General features: G+C 37.1%; 1 protein-coding gene across 3 annotated transcripts in view; it reads left to right on the forward strand.

The window, feature by feature from the left end:
- The window catches only part of LOC122696520 (UDP-glucuronosyltransferase 2B4-like), a 77396-nt gene extending 54599 nt beyond the window's left edge, over positions 1-22797 (forward strand). Inside the window, exons 3-7 of one of the 3 annotated variants that reach the window (XR_006341770.1) lie at positions 12090-12221; positions 17375-17462; positions 18324-18543; positions 20849-21034; positions 21698-21777. Coding sequence is in view for 2 of the 3 variants with exons in the window: in XM_043906601.1 (XP_043762536.1) it covers positions 12090-12221; positions 17375-17462; positions 18324-18543; positions 21698-21977 (720 nt within the window). In the remaining variant the exon portion in view is untranslated. Of the gene's footprint in view, positions 1-12089; positions 12222-17374; positions 17463-18323; positions 18544-20848; positions 21035-21697 lie in introns of all 3 variants that reach the window. The other 2 variants (XM_043906601.1, XM_043906602.1) reach the window with 2 other exon arrangements.
- Positions 22798-24180: the final 1383 nt, after the last annotated feature.

Consider the following 24180-nt stretch of genomic DNA (forward strand, 5'->3'; position numbering starts at 1 on the left):
AGTCATGTACAACTTGGTGCGACCCCACAGACTATAGCCTACAAGGCTCCTCTGCCCATGAACTTTTCCAGTCAAAAATACTAGAGTGGTTTGCCATTTTCTACTCCAGGGGATCTTCCCAAACAGGGGTCGAACCCTCGTCTCTTGGTTCCCCTGTGTTGGCAGGTGGGTTCTTTATACCACTGAGCCACTTGAAAATAAAAGTAGCTCAGTCATGTCCAACTATTTATGACCTCATGTACTATACAGTCCCTGAAATTCTCCAGGCTAGAATACCTTATTCTGGCCATTCCCTTCTCCAGGGATCTTCCCAACTCAGGGATTGAACCCAGGTCTTCCACACGGCAGGTGGATTCTTTACTGAACAACGTAGGAAGTCCCAATTCTACACTTGATCTTAGCCAAAAGACCCAGAATCTCTGAACTGGAGGATGGGGTAATGCAAGTAAAATCAGTCCCATGCTTTCTATATGACCATTCTCAGTTTTCAATAATGCCTGGTTTCTGTTGCTTCTTCATTATAGTCCAGAGCTTTCCCAACATATGATTCACTGGTTTGTAGTTGTTTATTTATAGTTTTTGCTATTTCTCTGTGGGAGATTCAAGTGTTGAAACCTTCAAATTGTCTATCTTGCTGTGTGTGTGCATGCTAAGTTGCTTCAGTCACGTTTGACTCTTTGCAACCCTACGGACCATAACCCATCTATCTTATTGATGTCACCTTAACTCTAACTCTGCTTGAAGGAGACTGCAGACATTCACCTGCTACAGTTTTCAGGCTAGTCTTGTCTCTTACATAACATAGTGGATTTGCATGTGTAAACTCATCAACTCTTAGATCAGTGACAGCGCTGACAATACTGAACGCACTGTATAACCTAGAAGTGTTTTACTCTTTGCCCTCTCACTTGCTTTCCACTTCTGCTGATAATTAATATAATGTCCTTATTTGAGTTGTATTATATTATAAATATATAAAGTCCCATATTATAAACCAGGAGTTATAATTTAACTTCCTGATTGATTTCTCCTTTTATATATGCATGAGCAGTGGTGAAAGGAAGCAGTAATATTTACAGGAGCAAAATGTCTATGAAGTGGCTCTCATTTCTGGTACTGCTACAGATGACTTGCTACTTTAGCTCTAGAAGTTGTGGAAAGGTGCTGGTGTGGCCAATGGAATACAATCATTGAATGAATATGAAAACAGTTCTGGATGAACTTGTCAGGAGCGGTCATGAGGTGACTGTTCTGACACCTCCAAATTCCATTCTTGTTAATCTCAATGAAACATCTCCTATTAAATATGAGACTTTTCCTTTGGCTAGAGAAGCCTGGCAGGTTGCAGTCCATGGGTCCCAAAGAGTCAGACATGACTGAGTAACAGCACAGTACACAGCACATTGTAAGAATTTTATCAAGCATTTGGTTAGCACGTGGACATATCTGGCAAAAGATTTGTTTTGGACACATTTTTCATTAGTAAGAAGTTTATACTGGGAATTTTTTGATGTTTTTAAGGATCTCTGTAAAGATGTTGTTTCTAACAAGTGACTTATGACAAAACACAGGAATCAGGTTTGATGTTGTTCTTGCAGATGCCGTTGGATCCTGTGGTGAGCTGCTCACTGAGATACCTAAAGTACCTTTATTTGTACAATCCCTGCTTCTTGCCTGGTGATTCAACTGAAAAGATTAGTGGAAAACTTCCATTCTTACCATCCCATGTACCTGTTATGTTGTTTGAATTAAGTGATCATATGACATTCATGGAGAGGGTCAAAAATACAGGTACTTTATTTTGACTTTTGGTTCCAAATGTCTAATGAGAACACATGGAGTAAGTCTTACAGTGAAATACTAGGTAAGTCATGTTTTTAGTTGACAGCATGAAATCTTATTTTTTCTAGTTCGTTTGAAGGTGAATTCACATAAAGTCACATGAATTTGTCTCCTCTAAGTGAAATGAGGAAATGAAAATATAAAATGATTCAGCAAACTCATAAATATTATGGAAACTTTTATGGAATACTGCAAATAGAACTCTGTGTTCCATTTCTAGCATAGAACACTCCAGGAATTCATAAACCACAATTTTAAGGATTAAGACTTCTCCAAAAGATTATATATCTACCTTACTAAACTTCCTTTTTTAATTTAGAAAGCATCACTAGAAACCTCATGAAATTTTTGATTAATGAAGACATGTATATTGAAGAGTTACACACATATTTGTAGCAATAGTATCCAGGTAGCTTAGAAACTGTTCCAACTTGTGTAGCTCAGTTTTCCTATTATATTACACTATATTATATATTATGGGCTCCCAAGATGGTACTAGTGGTAAAGAACCTTAATGAAGGAGACTTAAGAGACATGGATTCAATCCCTAGGTCAGGAAGATCCCCTGGAGGAGGGCATGACAGGGTTCAGCAAACTCATTAATATTACATAAAAATTTATGGAATACTAAAAGTAGAACCCTGTGTTCCATTACTAGTATAGAGCATTCCAGGAAGTCATAAACCACAATTTGAAGGATTAAGACTTCTCCAAGCAATTATATATCTGCCTTACTAAACTTCAGCATCTACCTTACTAATACTTCAATATTCTTGTCTAGAGAATCCCATGGACAGAGGAGCCTAGAGAACTACTAGGTCCACAAGCTCACAGAGAGTCAGACATGACAGAAGTGATTTAGCATGCATGCATGCATATTGCATTTTATACATGCACATACGTATTTGCTTTATCAAAAAACAGACACTTTGAAACATCTTTGGCCAAAACATTCCAAGGCTTTTTCCAAAAATTACCTAATATATGCATGTGACAAGATAGTCACTTCATCAAAGATTTGTTTTTATTTTTCCTTTCAGAAAGACCCAGTACAACATTTGAGATAATGGGGAAAGCTGAAACATGACTCATCATGACATCTATTGGAATTTAGAATTTCCTCTCTCAGTGCTACCAAATTTCAAATTTATTGGAGGCCTCCTCTGCAAACCTGCCAAATCTCTTCCTTTCTGGATTTATTTCTCCACTGATCTCCAGTAGCATATTGGGCACCTACAAACCTGTGGAGTTCGTCTTTCAGTGTCCTATCTTTTTGCCTTTTCATACTGTTCATGGGGTTCTCAAGGCAGGAATACTGAAGTGGTTTTCCATTCCCTTTTCCAGTGGACCATATTTTGTCAGAACTCTCCACCATGATTCATCCATCTTGGGTGGCCCTACACAGCATGGCTCATAGTTTCATTGAGTTAGATATGTAATAAAGTATTACTTAGCTTTCAGAAGAAAATTCTGACACATGACACAATAGTGATGAATTTTACTCTAAGTGAAATAAGCTAGTCCAGAAAGACAAGTACTATAAAAGTCCAAAGTATCCAGTCTAGTTAAATTTGTAGAAACATAAAACAGAGTGATGGCTGCCAGAGGCTGAGGAAAGAGGAAAATGTAGTTTCTTAATGATATAGTCTTCCATTTTTGCCAGATGAAAAAGTTCTGGTGATTGGTTGCACTATATGAATACACTTAACACTACTGAAACATACCTTTAGGAATGATTAAGATGGCAACATCTTTTAAAAAGCTACTATTCTAATAATTCCAGAATATATCCGATGTTCTCTCTTTAGGTGTTTGGGGCAACTTTTCAATATGTTAGCTATGCTGTTGCTCCTTTGTGATGAGGTGTCTTGCTGATCTTGTTTGTGACGCCAGTTTTCTCGCCATTCACAGTGTTCACAGTGTTCGCTGAACCCAGGGTAGGCAAGGCACAAGCTAAGAGGCTGGTAGGAGGCTCAAGGAGCCACAGGAACTGCAGACAAGGTTATTCTCTCCTGACTGGCACGGCAGCCATGAAACAGCTTCTCTCCTGGCTGATGCAGCATCTGTACCAGCAGCCATAGCATAACCATAACCTAGCCATAACATAACCTCATGTGACATAACCATGGGTCACGCCATTGTAGCCCCAGTGCAGCAGCAGCCAGGGTGAAGCTCCTACAGGTCTACTGCACAAAGCAGCCCGTGACCGGAAGTACCTCGGGATGTGAATGCGCAGTGCTACATCTGTTACAGCTCCCATCTGTTACATAACCTTGCAAACTCATTGTTTACAGAACATGGGTGAGAGGGCCTGAGACCATGGGGCGAGAGAGCCTGACTAGAGTCAGCTTATTAATTTCCCCACAGGAAGCAAATTTTTTTTCCACAGGAAGTGAAAGAGTTTACCCAGAGCTCTGGAGAAAAAGATATTGTGGTGTTTTCTTTGGAGCCAATGGTTATTAACAGAAGAAAGGGCCAATATGATTGCATCAGCTCTTGCCCAGGTTCCACAAAAGGTAGGTAAAGTAATTTAAGAGTGGAAAAATATTTAATGAGTCACTTATATAATATAAAAGATGTGATTACAGACAATTTCCGCAACAAAGGTCAACTACTATGATAGCTCCAACTTATCTCAGATATTTATACAAACCATAATATATATGACAAGGTCTACAGTGGTGTAATCACTCACCTAGGGCCAGATCCTGGAATGTGAAGTCAAGTGGGCCTTAGAAAGCATCACTATGAACAAAGCTAGTGGAGGTGATGGAATTCCAGTTGAGCTACTTCAAATCCTGAAAGATGATTCTGTGAAAGTGCTGCACTCAATATGCCAGCAAATTTGGAAAACTCAGCAGTGGCCAAGGGACTGGAAAAGGTCAGTTTTCATTCCAGTAACAAAGAAAGGCAATCCAAAGAATGTTCAAACTACTGTACAATTGCACTCATCTCACACGGTAATAAAGTAATACTCAAAATTCTCCAGGCTAGACTTCAGCAATACATGAACCATGAACTTCCAGATGTTCAAGCTGGTTTTAGGAAAGGCAGAGGAAACAGAGATCAAATTGCCACATCCCCTGGATCATCAAAAAAGCAACAGAGTTCCAGAAAAACATTTATTTCTGCTTTATTGACTATGCCAAAGCCTTTGACTGTGTGGATCACAATAAACTGTGGAAAATTCTGAAAGAGATGGGAATACCAGACCACCTGACCTGCCTCTTGAGAAACCTATGTGCAGGTCAGGAAGCAACACTTAGAACTGGACATGGAACAACAGACTGGTTCCAAATAGGAAAAGGAGAATGTCAAGGCTGTATATTGTCACCCAGCTTATTTAACTTATATGCAGAGTACATCATGAGAAATGATGGTCTGGAGAAAGTACAAGCTGGAATCAAGAATTCCAGGAGAAATATCAATAACCTCAGATATGCAGATGACACCACCCTTATGGCAGAAAGTGAAGAGGAACAAAAAGCCTCTTGATGAAAGTGAAAGAGGAGACTGAAACACGTGGCTTAAAGCTCAACATTCAGAAAACTAAGATCATGGCATCTGGTCCCATCACTTCATGGGAAATAGATGGGGAAACAGTGGAAACAGTTTCAGACTTTATTTTGGGGGCTCCAAAATCACTGCAAATGGTGATTACAGCCATGAAGTTAAAAGACACTTACTCCTTGGAAGGAAAGTTATGACCAACCTAGATAGCATATTACAAAGCAGAGATGTTAACTTTGCCAACAAAGGTCCATCTAGTCAAGGCTATGGTTTTTCCAGTGGTCATGTATGGATGTGAGAGTTGGACTATAAAGAAAGTTGAGCACCTAAGAATTGATGCTTTTGAACTGGGGTGTTGGAGAAGACTCTTGAGAGTCCTCTGGACTGCAAGGAGATCCAACCAGTCCATCCTAAAGCAGACCAGTCCTGGGTGTTCATTGGAAGGACTAATGCTGAAAATCCAATACTTTGGCCACCTCATGGGAAGAGCTGACTCATTGGAAAAGACCCTGATGCTGGGAGGGATTGGGGGCAGGAGGAGAAGGGGACTACAGAGGATGAGATGGCTGGATGGCATCACCGAATTGATGCACATGATTTTGGGTGATCTCCGGGGATTGGTGATGGACAGGGAGGCCTGGCGTGCTGCGATTCATGAGGCTGCAAAGAGTCGGACATGACTGAGCGACTGAACTACTGACTGACAGTAGTTTAGAGTATCTTTTATAAACAATACTTTGGTTTAACATTATCAAAATGAAAAGTATTAAGAGATCCAGTATGAATTTTGATATTATAATGGGATTGTGGGCAGGAAGATAAACCATCAAATTCTGCTTTGTCATTTGTCCTTTTCATTGAAGGACTCTTGAGGACACAGTAAACATACAAGTATTCTCAAGAGTTAAATTTTAACAGTAAATGCAGTAGCACAAGGACATTATGCAACAGTGATAAAAATCTGGAATGCATCATGAAGATTGTGCTTGCCAGATAATCCTGGCCCCTTTCATTTCCCCTAAATTTTAAAGTAGCCTTATCAGTGTGCTTTGCAAGGTACTATTCAGAGAAAGGATGGTCAGGGCTCCCCAGGAGACCTCCAGATCCCATCCAGACACAGTGACTTAGAGAAAGAGAAAATCAGCCTCCCTGGTGACTTGGTCCTGCCAAAGCCTGAATCAGGAAGATCAAAGAGAAGATGGGGTCCTGCCCTTAAGTAAACCCTGTGCATGGTAAGGTCTGGCCTTTAATGGACCCTGCTTCTAACCTGTCACATTGTTCCTCCTGCTTGAGGAGGGAGAGGGACTGTAAGAAGGAATCAAGCATAAGGAAACCAGCGTGGAAAAGATTCAGCAGCCTCCTTCTCCGCCAAATAGAGTGGTACCTTATTTTCTAATACATAAAATTCCCCTGGGGTCTTTGGATATTTTTAACTACTTTTATAATTTGCTATCTGATATTTAATCTTCTCCTAAGGACCTATGCTGTTTCTTTGCTGATAGAGTTACTTTACATTCCCAGAGCAAATAGAGGTTAAACACTATAAATTATAATCCAGTGTATGAGAATTGATTGGGAATTCCAAAATCCATACCACACTTTTCTACTGGGTATAGAAACTACATGATTGTCACTGTCACTCCTTTGTAATTCATTGTTAATGTGTTCATGGTCAGCTCAATAAATTTTATTATTACAAAGTTGGAACTTTTTCAACAGCATTATTGATACTTATAAATTACAAAAAAAAATAATAATAAGCCTTCCTTTACAAATGTAAACTATCTCCAAATCAGGAAAGTTGGAAACACTCTTGATTCATGTCAAAAATTACTAATTATTTTTTTCTTGTAGGTAATGCTTTACAATTTGTAATCCAAGCAGCTATACTTTTACTTTTCAGGTACCTTAATTAACTTATTACTCATAAATTATAAATAAGATTGATTTCTCTTAAGTGGCTGGTTCAGGTCAGTTCAGTTCAGTCACTCAGTCATGTCCAACTCTTTGCAACCTCATGGACTGCAGCATGCCAGGCTTCCCTGTCCATCACCAACTCCCGGAGCTTGCTCACAATCATGTCCATCAAGTCAGTGATGCCGTCTAGCCATCTCATCCTCTGCCGTCCCATTCTCCTCCTACCTTCAATTGTTTCTGGCATCAGGTTCTTTTCCAATGAGTCAGTTCTTCACATCAAGTGGCCAAAGTATTGGAGTTTCAGCTTCAACATCAGTCCTTCCAATGAATATTCAAGACTGATTTCCTTTAGGATTGACTGGTTTGATCTCCTTGCAGTCCAAGGGACTCTCAAGAGTCTTCTCCAACACCACAGTTCAAAAGCATCAACTCTTTGGTGTTCAGCTTTCTTATAGTCCAACTCTCACATCTATACATGTCTACTGGAAAAACCATAGCCTTGACTAGATGGACCTTGTCGGCAAAGTAATGTCTCTGCTTTTTAATATCCTGTCTAAGTTGGTTATAGTTTTTCTTTCAAGGAGCAAATGTCCTTTAATTTCATGACTGTAGTCACGATCTGCAGTGATTTTGGAGCCCAAAAAAGTAAAGTCTCTCCCTGTTTCCACTGTTTCCCCATCGATTTGTCATGAAGTGATGGGACCGGATGCCATGATCTTGGTTTTCTGAATGTTGAGTTTTAAGCCAAGTTTTTCACTCTTCTCTTTCACTTTCATCAAGAGGCTCTTTGATTCATCTCCACTTTCTGCCATAAGGGAGGTGTCATCTGCATATGTGAGGTTGTTGATATTTCTCCTGGCAATCACTCTGCATATATGTTAAATAAGCAGGGTGACAATATACAGCCTTGATGTACTCCTTTCCCGATTTGGAAACAGTGGCTGGGTCTCCTGCATTGCAGGCAGATTCTTTACCAACTGAGCTATGAGAAAAGCCCTGAGAAAGAGATAGTCATATATAATGTAAAAGTAAAAAGCAAGATATAGTCACTGGGTTGGATTGTAAATGGTTAACAGTAGGAAGAGACCATTTAGCAGATTCTTGATAGATATAGACAATAATGAGTGAAAACTAGAGTACAGTGTTCACAGAGATATTAAATTAACTCATTTTTTTCTTTATTTTAAATTAATTAATTTATTTTAATTGGAGGATAATTACTTTACATTACTGTGGTGGGTTTTGCCATATATTGACATGAATCAGGATGATTTACTTTAAATAAATTTAAATAAATCTCTGTATATATATACATTTATATATACAGTCATTTATATTGTTGGAAAAAGGCATTTATTTTAGCTAGTGCACTGGTGAAAAGCCTTAAAACTTTCAAAAATACTTTAGTATTTCATCTTCTTCATCTGATCACCAAAACCTTAAAAATTCCTAACATTAAAAAAGTTGACATTAAATGCTGCTGCTGCTAAGTCACTTCAGTCATGTCTGACTTTTTGTGACACTATAGACTGTAGTCCTCCAGGCTCCTCTGTCCACAGGATTCTCCAGCAAGAGTACTGGAGTGGGTAGCCATTCCCTTTTCCAGGAGATCTTCCAGACCCAGGGATCAAATCCTGGTTTCCTGCACTCCAGGCAGATTCTTTACCATCTGAGCCATTAGGAAAGTCCAAACAATGCTAAATTATACTAAATCAGATATAATAAAATATTCACTTGAAAAAAACCCAAATATAATAAGATCACAGTTTTCTTGAAGGTTAAAAAGGCATAAGCTAGAATTACAATTTGCAGGATGTATATCATAGTGTATATTTGATTATAGGAATAGAGTAGAGATTAAAATGAAAGCACAAATTTTAGCATAATGTCTTCAAGGTCCACCCATGTTGTCAAAAATGGCAGAATTTCCTTCTTTCTTGTGGGTGAATAACATTCCATTCTGAGCATGTCTCTCTGTGTGTATGTCTGTGTGTATCTATGAAACATCTTTAAATAATTCATCCATTGGTGGGCACTTAAGGTTTTTCCCTTAGCTAATTGTGAATAATGCTGCAGTCAACATGGAAGCACATATACCTCTTCACTATCCTGTTCTTATTTCCTTTGACTATATACCCGGAAGTACAATTGCCAGATCATACAATAGATGTATCTTTAATTGTTTTAGAGACCTTCAATTTATGTTCCTTAAGGGCTAAACCAATTTACATTCCCACTGAGAGTGTACAAGCATTCACTTTTCTCCACATTCTGACAACAATTTTCTCTTCTTGGTTATAGACTTTTAATAGAGGTGAGGTAATATCTGATTGTAATTTTGAAATACTTTTCCCTGATGATTACTGATGTTGAGTATCTTTTCCTATACCCGGTGATCATGTAGAAATCTTCTTTGTCAAGTGTCTATCTTGTTCATCTGCCCATTCTTTAACTGAATTTTGTTGTATGAGTTGTGTATATATTCTGGATCTTAACCCCTCACTCAATATGTGGTTATAAAACTTTTCTTCCATTCTGTAGATCGCATTTTCATCTTGGAGATCTTTTGCTGTGCAGAAGCTTTTAAGCTTGATGTACTGTAGTCCCACTCGTGATTTTTTTTTTCTTTTGTTGTGGTCTTGATGTCATATAAAAAAAATCATTTTCAAGACCAGTGCCTAGGAGTATCATCATTATACTTTCTTTTACAGATGTTATGGTATCTGGTCTTGTGTTTAAGTAATTGATTCATTTTGAGTTGTTTTGGTGATGGTATAAGATAGAGGTCTCGTTTTTTGTTTTTTCATATATTTATCCAGTTTCCTCAGAAAAGAAAGAAGTGACTAATATTTCCACAATGGATATTCTTGTCTCCCTTGCTCCTTTACTGAATATTAGTTGAACCCTGTATGCTGTTCCATGATCTCTGTGCCTATTTGGGGGCCAATACACTATTATTTGAAATATTGCAATGTTGTGGTAAATATGAAATTTGAAAGTGTGAGTCTTTTGGCTTTTGGTAATGTCAATATTTTAATAGTATTAGTCTTCTAGTCCATGTTACATGATGACTTTCCATCTATTTGTGTTTTCTTCTAATTCTTACAAATTCTTATATTTATCACTATACAGATATTTTGCTTCACTGATTAAATTTATTTTAGTTAATTTCTTGCTTTTGATGCTATTGTGAATGGGATAGTTTTTTTTTCCCAGATGTTTCATTATTAGTACACAGAAATGGAACTGAATTCTATATGGTGATTTTATATCTTGCAACTTTACTGAATTTGTTGACTAGTTCAGGGATTTTCTTGTTGTTGTTGTGGTTGTTGTTGTTTTTGTTGAATCTGTGAGATTCTCTGTACAAAAAATGTCATGTCTTCTATAAAAAAGAAAAATTTTACTTCATCCTTTCTATTTAGGATGTCTTTTAATTCTTTGTCTCACCTAGTTGCTCAACTAGAGCTTCTACTACTATATTGAATCAGTGTGGGAGTAGGCATCCTTATTTTGTTTCTGATTAGAGCAAAAGCTTTCAAGTGTTCACTATTGAGTATAACGTTAGCTTTGGGTTTCTCATATATGTTCTTTATTACATTGAGGTATTTTCCTTCTATACCCTATATGTTGAGGGTTTCATCATGAAAGAATGTCATACCTTGTCAAATGTATTTTGGACATCTATTGAGATAATCAAGTTATTTTATAGTTCATTCTATTTATCCTTGCATCCCAGAGATAAATCTCACTTGGTCTTAGTATATAATTCTTTTAATGTGTTCTTGAATTTGGCTTGTTGATTTTTTGTTGAGAATTTTTGCATCAATACTCGAACTGGATATTGACTTTAGTTTTATCTTCTTGTAATGCCCTTATCTATTCAGTATCATGATCATGATGATGATCTTGTAGGATGACTTTGGAAATGTACCTACCCTTCTCTTAAATTTTTAAATATTTTTTTAAAAACTGGCATTAATTTTTCTATGATACTTCATAGAATATGTCAGTGAAGCCATCAGGTCCTGGGCTTTTGTGTGTTGATAGGTTATTGATTACCAATTCAAATTCTTTGCTTATTAGGACTGTACAGATTTTCTACTTCTTCCTGATTCAGTCTTGGTGGGTTCTGTTTTTAAGAAGTGCTCCATTCTTCTCATATATGTATTAATAATTTCTTAGCTTGTAATTATTCATGGTAGTCTCAGGATCCTATGCATTTTTTCAGTATCAGTTGTAATGTCTCCATTTCATTTCTAATCTTATTTATTTGAGTCACTTTTTTTTCTTGATTAGTCTAACTAAAGGTTTTCAATTTTGTTTATCTTTTTGACAAGACACAGAAGGACAAATACTGTAAGAAATTCTGACACGTGTAACAACATGAATGAACCTTACATTAAGGGAAACTAACTAGTCAGAAAAAGACAAATACTGTACAATTCAACTTATGCAAAGTATCCAGACTAAACTCATTTGCAGAAACAGAATAGAATGAAACTTGCCAAAGAGTGGAGAAAGAGGAAAGTAGAGTTTCTTAATCATCATAGACTTCCAGTTTTGTCCAATGAAAAAGTTCTGGAGATTGGTTGCACAATGTCAGTATAATTAACACTACTATATTATACACTTAGGAACAATTAAGAAAGTAAATTTTATGCCATGTGTATCTTACCACAACATTATTGTAAGAAATCACTACTCTAATATCTCAAGGCAATTTCTGATTTTCTCTCTTTAGTTGCTTATAGAAATTCCTTCAATAATGTATGCTATGCTGCTGCTCTTTTGTGATGGAGCAAATTCTTTTTTCACAGGAAATGGAAGAGTTTGTGCAGAGCTCTGGAGAAAATGGTATTGTGGTGTTTTCTTTGGGGTCAATGGTCAGTAACATGTCAGAAGACAGAGCCAAGGTGATTGCATCAGCCCTCGCTCAAATTCCACAAAAGGTAGATACAATAACTTAATCATGGACAACTATTTAACGAGTCTGTTAAACTCTGTAAAGATCTGATTTTAGACATTTACTATCAGAAAGGTAAATAATATGATAGCAGCAATTTATCTCATATCTATACATATGCATAGATATGTATATATAAACCAAAATATACAGGGCAGGTGCTACTGCAGTACAGGGAGTGCCTTTGATCCATGATAATTTTAATTATTCAACATAGTAATCAAAAAGAATGATATATAAGAGACACAGTGTGACTTTTGGTGTTATTAATACAATGGTAGCATGGGCAGGAAGATTAACCAGTAAATTCTGCTTTGTCACCTGTTCCTTTTCCTTGAAGGACTCCTGAGGACACAACAGACATACAGATGCTCTTGGGAGTTAAATTTTAACAATAAATGTAGTTATGCAATAGTGATTCAAGTCAAACAATTACACTGTTCATTGTATTTGGAAGTAGTGCTTAATAATTTGTAATTTAAAAGAACAAACTTCTTCCATAGCACTAATTAACTTATTATTAAAAAATTATGCTGTTGTTGTTCAATCATTAAGCTATCTGAATCATTGCAATCCCATGGACTACAGCATGCTAGGCTCCCCTGTCCTCCACTATTACCCAGGGTTTGCTCAGATTCATGTCCATTGATTTAGTGACGCTATCTAACCATGTCATCCTCTGCCAGCCCTTCTCCTTTTGCCTTCAACCTTCCCCAGATCAGGGTCTCTTCCAATGAGTTATCAGGTGGGCAGAGTATTGGAGCTTCAGCATCAGCACTTCCAATGAATATTCAAGATTGGGTTCATTAAAGATTGACTGGTTTGATGTCCTTGCAGTCCAAGGGATTCTCAGGAATCTTCTCCAGCACCACAATTGAAAGGCATCAAATTTTCGGTGCTTAACCTTCTTTAAGGACTTCCCTGGTGGCTCAGATGGTAAAGCATATGCCTACAATGTGGGAGACCTGGGTTCTATCCCTAGATTAGCAAGATCCCCTGGAGAAGGAAATGGCAACCCACTCCAGTACTCTTGCCTGGAAACTCCCATGGATACAGGAGCCTAGTAAGCTACAGTCCGTGGAGTCCCAAAGAGTTGGACACGACTGAGTGACTTCACCTTATCTTACCTTACCTACCCTTCTCTAATGTCCAACTCTCATATCCATACATGATTACTGGGAAAAGAAAATAGCTTTGATTATATATGGACCTTTTTTGGCAGATTGATGTCTCTGCTTTTAATATTCTGTCTAGATTTGTCTTAGCTTTTCTTCCAAGAAGAAAGTGTCTTTTCATTTCACAGCTGCAGTCACAATCCACAATGATTTTGGAGACCAAGAGGATAAAATATGTCACAGCTTCCACATTTTCCCCATATATTTGCCATGAAGTGATGGGACCAGATGCCATGGAGTTATTGTTTTGAATGTTGGGTTTTAAGACAGCTTTTTCACTCGCCTCTTTCACCCACATTAGGAGTCTCTTAGTTCCTCTTCACTTTCTGCCATTAGAGTAGTATCATCTGCATATCTGAGGTAGTTAATATTTCTTCCAGCAATCCTGATTCCAAATGTGAGTCACCTAGCCCAGTAGTTTACATGATGAACTGTGCATATGTAGGTTAAATAACCAGAGTGACAATATACAGCTTTTCTGTACTCCTTTCCCTATTTTGAACGAGTTTATTGTTTCATGTCTGGTTCTAACTGTTGCTTCTTGAGCTGCATACAGGTCTCTCAGGAGGCAGTTAAGATGGTCTGGTATTCCCAACTCTTTAAGAATTTTCCACACTTTATTGTGATCCACACAGTCAAAGGTTTAGCGTAGTCAGTGAAGCAAAAATAGATGGTTTTCTGGAATTCTCTTCTTTTTCTATGATCTAATGAATGATGGCAATTTGATTTCTGGTTCCACTGCCTTTTTGAAACCTGGAAGTTCTTGGTTCATGTACTTCTCAGGCCAAGCTAAATGATTTTTGAGTATTACCTTGCTAGCATGTGAAAGGAACATAATTTTACAGTAGTTTGAACATTCTTTGGCATTACCCTTTTTTGGGTTTGGCATGAAAACTGACCATTTCCAGTCCTGTGGCCACTGCTGTGTTTTCCAAATTGGCTGGCATAGTGAGTGCAGCACTTTAACAGTATCATCTTCTAGGATTTGGAATACCTCAGCTGAAATTCCACTAGCTTTCTTCATAGTAATACTTCCTAAGGTCCCATTTTCTTCACACTCCAAGACGTCTGGCTCTAGCTGAGTGACCGAACCATCACGGTTATCCATGTTATTCAGGCCTCTTTTGTATAGTTCTTCTGTGTATTCTTGCCACCTCTTCTTAACATCTTCTGCTTCTGTTAAGTCCATACCATTTCTGTCCTTTATTGTGCCCATTTTTGCATGAAATGATCCCTTGGTACCTCTAACTTACTTGAAGAGATCTCTAGTCTTTCATAGCCCATTGATTTCTCTATTTCTTTGCATTGTTCATTTAAGAAGGCCTTCTTTTCTCTCCTATCTATCCTCTGGAATTATGCATTCAGTTGAGTATATCTTTCTTTCCCTTTCTCCCTTGGATTTGACTTCCCTTTTTTTCTCAACTATTATAAACCTCCTCAGATAACCACTTTGCCTTCTGGCATTTCATTTTCTTTGGGATTGTTTTGATCACTGCCTCCTGTACAATGTTACACACCTCTATCCACAGTTCTTCAGGCACTCTGTATATCAGATATAATCCCTTGAATCTATTCATCACCTCCACTGTGTAATTTTATGGAATTTGATTTCTGTCATACCTCAATGGCCTAGCGGTTGTCCCCACTTTCAATTCAAGATTTTCTGCAATTCAAATCTGAATTATGCACTAAGGTGCTTATGATCTAAACCACACTCAACTCCAGGTCTTCTTTTGCTGACTGCATAGAGCGTCTCCATTTTCAGCTGTAAAGAAAATAATCAATCTGATTTTGATATTGACCATCTGGTGATGTCCATGTATAGAGTCATCAGTTGTTGGAAAACGACGTTTACTATGACCAGTGTGTTCTCTTGACTAAAGTCTGTTAGCCTTTGTCTGCTCCTTTTAGTACTACAAGGCCAAACTTGCCTGTTATCCTAGATATCTCTTGACTTCTTTATATTCCAATCCCTATGATGAAAAGACTTCTTCTCCTCCTCCTCCTCCCCCTCCTCCTCCTCCTCCTCTCCTTCTCCTTCTTCTTCTTCCTTCTTCTTCTCCTTCTTCTTCTTCCTTCTTCCTCTTCCTTCTTCTTCTTCTTCTTCTTCTTCTTTCTTCTTCTTCTTTCTTCTTCTTCTTCTTCTTTCTTTTTAGTGTTAATTCTAGAAGGTCTTGTAGATCTTGCTGAATCAATCAACTTCAGCTTCTTCAGCCTTAGTGGCTGTGGCATAGACCTGGATTGCTGTGATGTTCAATGCTTTGCCTTGGAAATGAAACAAGATCATTCTCTTGTTTTTGAGATTGCACCCAAGCACTGCATTTCTGATCTTTTTGTTGACTGTGAGGGCTACTACATTTCTTCTAAGGGATTCTTAACCACAGTGGTAGATATAATGGTCATCTGAAATAAATTCACTGAACTTGTCCATTTTAGTTCTTGGATTCCTGAGATATTGATGTTCATTCTTGCCATCTCTTGCTTGACCACGTCCAATTACCTTGATTTCACTGGCCTAACCTTCCAGGATCCTATATTCTTTACAGCATCAGACTTTCACCACCAGACATCTACAACTGAGCATCATTTCTTCATTGGCCCAGTCTCTTCATTCTTTCTGGAACTCTTATTAATTGCCCTCCACTCTTCCTCAGCAGCATATTGGACACCTTCTGACCTGGAGAACTCATCTTCCAGTGTCTTATATTTTTGCCTTTTCATATTATTCATGCAGCTCTCATGGCAAAAATACTGGAGTGGTGGGCCATTCTCTCCTCCAGTGGACCACACTTGTCAGCACACCCCACCATGACCCGTCTGCCCTTGGGTTGCCCTGCATAGCATAGCTCATAGCTTCATTGAGTTACACAAACCCCTTTACCATGACAAGGATGTGATCTATGAAGGGGGTAATAAATTATAAATAAGCCAAGATATTAATCTTAAGAGATTGATTGCATACATTTTTCTCTTTGTAATCAAAACATGTAAAATTCTAATAAAATAACTTCCCATTTTAACTACTTGATATAATTAAACTCTTCTATAACAGTCAAAAATAAATAAATCAGTGACCATTGAATCTGAAAATGAGCACTCCATATAAAAAGAAAGCAAATAAATGTGTAGGTTACATGTAATCTGCTACCGACTTATTGTGATAGAAACAAAACCAGCTATCCATGGAAGAAAAGTTATGACAAACTTAGACAGCATATTAAAAAGCAAAGGCATCACTTTGCCCAGAAAAGTCCATATAGTCAAAGCTATGGTTTTTCAGTAGTCATGTATGGATGTGAGGGTCGGACCATAAGGAAGGCTGAGTGCCAAAGAATTGATGCTTTTGAATTGTGGTGCTAGAGAAGACTCTTGAGAGTCCATGGAGTGCAGGATCAAACTAGATAAACCAATGGAAATTAGCCTTGAATATTCATTGGAAAGACTGATGCTGAAGCTGAAGCCCCAATACCTTGGCCACCTGATGCAAAGAGATGACTCATTGAAAAAGATCCTGATGCTGAGAAAGATTAAGGGCAGGAGGAGAAGGAAGTGATAGAGGATGAGTTGGTTAGATAGCAACACCAAATCAATGGATATGAATATGAGAAAATTCTGGGAGATAGTGAAGGATAGGGAAGACTAGCATGCTGCAGTCCATGCAGTGCAAAGAGTTGGACACAACTTAGTGACTGAAAAGCAACAACAAAACAGTTTTTTAAATATTTGAGTTGGTCATTGAAAATCTCACTTGTCTGTGCCATCATGTGCACATAATTAACACATCCAACATAGGTATTCCTATTTATGTCTTTGTATTAATAGTTACCATTACTTAATATGTCTTCATATCCTTATATGTCATGTGGAGGACATGTAATTCTATGTATTTGAGTCAATTTAGAAATTATTAGTATAACTTTGATGTTCAACTCATAGAATAAGGTATTTCCTTTACCTTTAACAGGTTCTATGGAGATATGATGGCAAAAAACCAGATACCTTAGGACCCAACACCCGGTTGTATAAATGGCTTCCCCAGAATGATCTTCTTGGTGAGACTTGTCAGAACAAATAATGAAAACATGAAACAGCTGAGCAGAGTGAGAATGCTTCAACAGAAAACACACTTACAAAGCTATTATTAAAACGCTGAAAAAGAAAACTTTACTACTTTATTATAATTTTCTTTGCTATGGGAAAAAAGGAGAATATATAAAAGTTGTCATTTTATTCTACGTAGTCACATCACTTACAGCCAGAATATTTGCTTTAGCTGTAATTGCTTCTCACAGTGAACTTTTCAGTAACTTCCTGGATTGTTGTTCTGTCTCTGAATTCTTTCCTTATACTTATCTTTTCCATTCTGTAGAAGTATATTAAATGCTACTAAAAATGAGAACTCTCCTGCCATTACCAGTGACTCTCAATTTTCTGTAAGAAAAAATTCACAATCATTTCTGTGAAGCAATAACACACTTCAAGATAAAATTTAGCTTTCCCTTCCTCTGGTTCCAGTGCCATTAACATTATCCTTCTTTTCCCCTGACACCATTCTTATCGAAATAAATGACTTTACTCTATCTTTAGGAGAATAAATTCTTGCATGCCCTCCTCTTTTTTTGCACATGTGGTTTCTTTTACCCAGAATGCTTTTTCAAGTTGTTCACCTGCCAATCCTGGATTCATTTGTGATGTTCAAGTGACTCAGTGCCTCTTTCACAAAGTCTTCATTTACCCCTTCAGCAGACATAGCCTTTTCTTCTCTGAGTTCTGAAAGCAAGTTAAAAACACTTTCATATACATAATAATCTGTTGTCTTAAAAATACTGATTCTTCCAGTGCCTTATAATAACCACTTCTCATTTTATTCTGAGTTATAATTAATAATTTTACTAAAATCCACTCAATCCTAGGCCATCCAAAAACCAAAGCCTTTATAACTCATGGTGGAAACAATGGCGTTTATGAGGCCATCTATCACGGGATCCCTATGGTGGGCACTCCTTTGTTTGCTGATCAAGATGATAACATCGCTGGAATGAAAGTCAAGGGAACAGCTGTCAGGTTGGATTTCAAAACAATGTCAAAAAGTGATTTGCTCAACGCATTGAAGGAAGTCATTAATAATCCTTCGTGAGTACATAGTTCAGTTCAGTTCATTTTATATATATATATATATATATATATATATATATATATATATATTTTTTTTTTTTTTTTTTTTTTTTTTTTACTAGCTACTCTTTCTAGAGAAGTTCTCATCTGAAGATCAGGGAGGCAGCCATGAGTCTTAACATAAGCACAATGAGGTGTAAGATTTGCTCAATGCTTTGAAAACAGACAATAATAACAGGTTGTGAGTGTCACATTAAGATTTTTCATGGTTTTATGGAAAAGGTTTGTCAGTGGTTTAAAGATAGTGGAGAAATTTTGACAAACTTAATCATTAGAATGCGAAGAACTACTGAAATGGTAATAGAAGGATTAAGAAGCACTGAGAACAGTTACTGCAGGGAACCATGAATGCTGTGGATCCTCATCTGCCCACTTTACTCTCTTTCAGCATGTGAACTTCTCAAAGGTTTTAAACTCTTAAAATATGGTTTATTTTCATAAGTACCATGAAATAATCCATTAATCCATTTCAAATTCTGATTACATTTAATATTTTCCAAGTTTTCTATGCTAATATTTTGACTCCATCTCTGATAAATGACAAACAGCTATAACTTTCTAATTACCCAGTTTCAACTATGTATATACTGTTTATAAAGGTGGGTATATTCTTGGGGTTTTTTTTTTTTTTTTTTACTGTGGTAATTTTGTCTTGTTTGGAAGAATTATAAAATCTAAATGTAATTGACTTTGGAGGAGTATGCTGACGTGAAAATGTGAAAGTGTTGGTTTCTCAGCTGTGTTCGACTCTTTGGGACCCCATGGACTGTATCCCACCAGATTCCTCAGTCCATGGAATTTTCCAGGCAAGAACATGGGAGTAGGTAGCCATTCCCTTCTCCAGAGGATCTTGCTGACCCAGGTATCAAACCAGGTCTCTGCATTGCAGGCAGATTCTTTACATCTGAGCCACCAGGGAAGCCCATATTTGGGATATTCCTTTTTTTTAAAATGCTATACAATTTTTAAAGGTTATTTTCCATTTAAAGTAATTAGCAAATAGCGGTTAATTCCCAGTGTTTTGCAACACCTCCTTGAGCTTATATTATTCCTAATAGTTTTGCCTCCTACTCCCCCACCCATGTGATTCTACTCCCCCAAATCTGGTAACCAATAGATTGTTCTCTATATCTGCTGCTGCTGTTGCTGCTGCTGCTGAGTCGCTCCAGTCATGTCCGACTCTGTGGGACCCCATAGACGGCAGCCCACCAGGCTTCCCAGTCCGTGGATTCTCCAGGCAAGAACACTGGAGTGGGTTGCCATTTCCTTCTCCAATGCATGAAAGTGAAAAGTGAAAGTAAGGTTGCTCAATCGTGTCCGACTCTTGGCGACCCCATGGACTGCAGCCTACCGGGCTCCTCCATCCATGGGATTTTTCAGGCAACAGTCCTGGATTGGGTTGCCATTGCCTTCTCCGCTATCTGCTAGTCTGTAATAATATTTTGATCCCATCATTGATAAATGGTAAACAACTAGAATTTTCTAATTTACTCAACTACAACTATGTAGATACAGCTTATAAATTTAAGTTTATTCAGAGTTTTTTATTTGTGCTTGTTTTTGTCTTATAATAGATAGTTATGTTGAGATATCCCTATTTCAAAGCCACATTTTCTGAAAACAGAAATATTTGATTTCCAAATCACTTCAGGATATACATGAATTTCAATGTCACAATTATATTAATATCACAAATATGATGTATATATACCCCTTCTTTTAATCATAATGACTTTGTAAAGAAAACATTTTGAGAATGTGTCAGTAATGGCAGCAAAATGCATTTTGTGTTTTATAAGCAGTGTTATTTAAATTTAATTTTAGCGCAGCTATTGTCCTAAGTGAGCAGCATGAAAAGCAATTTTTTTCTTTTTTTAAAAGAAACAACTCTATCATTTGCTGTTTTTATGGAAATGTACATATCTCTAGTATTTATATGTCTTTTGAATTTTTAATAGTGTAGTGTTGGTGTCAAAAATGAAGATGTACTGAATGTTCATGATATGCTACATGTTGTATTTAGTAAAACAGTGTTACTTTACACATATTAAGTAACTTCTTTATTGTAGTCTATTCCTATTGTATTAAAAATATATTTCCAGGATTACTGTAGTCTTCTCAAAAACCCAGTTCTCATCCTGTGTTTTTGACAGAAAAGGGAGAAAAGTTACTTCCATTGTTATTACTACATTGCCATGATACAGTACTTTGTGATTTAAAGTTCATGAGCTATATCTCTTTATTCTTCTTTCTTGTCTATTAGTCTGCCAGCATTTCAACAGTAGAAACAAGTGTGTCTGCAATGCCTGAGAGTGAAATGTTGAGCCTTCTCCAGAATTTCTAGAACAAGAACCAGAACAACAATACTAGTAAACATCTACTGAGTGTCTACTGCATGCTAGGAATGCCTCTAAGAATCAGTAAAATATTCTCAAAATAATTAGATAAGGTACTATTCCTAGCCATTTTATATAACAATGAAAACCTGAGAAACAGGTTCTATCATGATTGAGCACTCCGAAGTAAAATTAAGAGTTTAAAAAATAAAAAAAGTTTTAAAACGTTAATAAAAAAATTTTTTTTTTTAAATCTGAGTAACAGAAAGAATAAAAAAGCAGCCAACAAAGTAAGAGTCAGGAATCAAACTGACTCAATCTACTTCCACACTTTCAACCACCACTTCACTAATGTAAGATCAGCCCTGTCTGGACATGTCTCCAAACCACATCACTGATTTACCTGCTATATCTGGATTATAACGTTTAGAAATACATCTACCAGGTCTATTAACAATTCTTTACGAGATAATTCAAACTCTGAACAAACATATTATGAATTTCTTTTTTTTATTGCCCTTTGGGACAGCTCATTCCATTCTTCAGAATGTACAATCTTGTTCTCTCCCATTTTCTTTCTTTTCTTTGTAGCTTGAAATGCTATGCATTTAAGAAATCCTAGCCCTTAAGCTAATATCTCAATAATCACCTTGGAAAAAATTATCTATTTTTCTTCCACTCTGTGTTGCACTCTGTGTTACCATCTGCAAGAAAATTTCACATATTTACCTATTATAGCTCATTCCATAAATGATCACTGTTTGATTTTCCTTCAGCTACAAAGAGAATGTGATGAGATTATCAGCCATTCAACGTGATCAGCCGATGAAGCCCTTGGACAGAGCAGTCTTCTGGATCGAGTTTGTCATGCGCCACAAAGGAGCCAAGCACTTGAGGCCAGCTATCCATGACCTCACCTGGTTCCGGTACCACTCTTTGGATGTCATCGGGTTCCTGCTGGCCTGTGCGGCAACTGCCATGTTTGTCATCACAAAATGTTGTCTATTTTGTTGCTGGAAGTTTGCTAAAACAGGAAAGAAGGGGAAAAGAGACTAGCTGTATCTGAGACCTCAGCGCAGGGGTCCCCAACCTCTGAGATCTAATGCCTGATGATCTGAGGTCGAGCTGATGCAATAATAGAAATAAAGTGAGCAATAAATGTAATGTGCTTGAATCGTCCCAAAACCATTGCTTCCTACCCCAGTCCATGGAAAATTTGTCTTCCTCAAAACCAGGGACCTAAAAGGTTTGGTTCTGCTGCTCTAACAGTTCTGCCTCATAAATAGAACTCCTCCATAAAACTATGTGGGTATGTATTGAAATTTATTATTTTAATGCAAAAGTTGTACTAAAAAGATATGATTGAATTTAATGGTTTTTCACATGTTGAGTGTAGAAACAAGAACAATGGAAGTCTATTCATAGTATCAATATTACTTTGTAGATATTCAGAATTTTGGCTTCATTTCTGTATAAATTTTATAGCTTTTCCTTGCTATAGAAATTGTTCAATAATTGGAATTCTTTTGAAAGATTCACCCTTTACTTTTATTTGTGAGACCACTAATAGTTCTTCATTTTTATTGTGCATCCAGCCTCAACATCAGTTTTTACCTAAAGCCATGGCAAGACACTTGCCTTCATCCAGTTAAACTCATTTGCCTTTGGAGTGTTTGTGGAATTAGAAGTATAGCAACTGCTACATGCTTCCTTTTATAAAATTGAGATATTTGCAAAAATCTTTAATTTCATGACCTAATTCTCTTTTTGTCATCCACCATTTATTCACCTATTATTTTGACTCCCATAATCAGCCTTTGCTAATGGATATAAGTTCTCAACTGTATGTTAGGAAAATTATAGCCTGAACTCTAAAGGGACTTTTGAATTTTCATTCTCTCCAAAGCTACCTGATTATATTTATGATTTTATCTATATCGATATACATAGCTAAATCTATGTATATTTTTACAATTCAAGACACAGCACCACTTACTTGCAGATATGATGAAAAATTCAATGGGTTTCTTGAACATAGACTGAATTATTTGCTATTATATTATAATATGGGCTTCCCTGGTAGCTCAGCTGGTAAAGAAACCACCTGCAATGCAGGAGGTCCCAGTTTGATTCCTGGATTGAGAAGATTCCCCTGGAGAAGGGATAGGCTACCCACTCCAGTATTCTTGGGCTCCCCTGGTGGCTCAGATGGCAAAGAATCCGCCTGCAACAAGGGAGACCTGGGTTCGATACCACATTGGGAAGATCCCCTGGAGAAGGAAACAGCTACCAGCAGGCCAGTACTCTGGCCTGGAGAATTCCATGGGCAGAGGAGCCTGGTAGGCTACAGTCCATGGGGTCTAAAAGAGTTGGACATGACTGAGCAACTTTCACTTTCACATTATGTTATACCATAACCACACTTTAGATCAGCATTTATCATTCTTTTGTCTCTTTCCTCAGGAAGCTACTGGTCATCCTTCTCATAACACTTACATGTGAACATTCAATCCTTTATCATGACAGAAAATATTATAGACATTATTTTCTTTAAACCTAGGTCCACTATGACTGAAATAATCAGAAACAATGAGCACAATACAAAAATCACGTAAATTTTGTAAAAAATTGGTGAATCAGATGAAACAATCTGAAGGTACTGATGAAAACTATACATTAGGAAAGCAGTTTATAGTCAAAATATCCAGGTGATGGAATGAGTCTTGTCTTGTTGGTCAACGGGATCATCATCCACAACATATAAAAAACATTCATCAGCCTTAGGCATAATTTATTTTAAAAAAGAAACATTGATGTTCAGGGAATTATAGGAAATTTTACCATATAGAACACACCTAGGTAATTGGCATATACTTGAAGAAAAGTAGAACTAACAGAAAAGTAAGAAGGTAGAACCATATGTTTCCATAGTAGAAAATGTTTTTAAATCAAACGTATAGGATTACGCAGTTTTCCTCAAATCTACGTGGTGGCACTTTTAATAGACAAAGGGTTGGTAGTCACTGTGCAATAAGAAAGACTACAAATCGCCAATGAAAAGTCTAGCAGTCCAATATGAAAATAAATGAAAAGTATGAACAGCAAATTCACAGAAGTGAAATGGCCAATGATATATAAAAGGTGACATGGAAACTCTGGGAAATTGAAATTGTCAACAAGTAATACTCCTACAAATAATCTGTCAAACAAGTAAACTGGTAGGACTAATTTTAAGGGAGTATAATGTGGAAATACCATT

Source organism: Cervus elaphus, chromosome 6 (genome assembly GCF_910594005.1).
Source record: "Cervus elaphus chromosome 6, mCerEla1.1, whole genome shotgun sequence".
Lineage (NCBI taxonomy): Eukaryota > Metazoa > Chordata > Mammalia > Artiodactyla > Cervidae > Cervus > Cervus elaphus.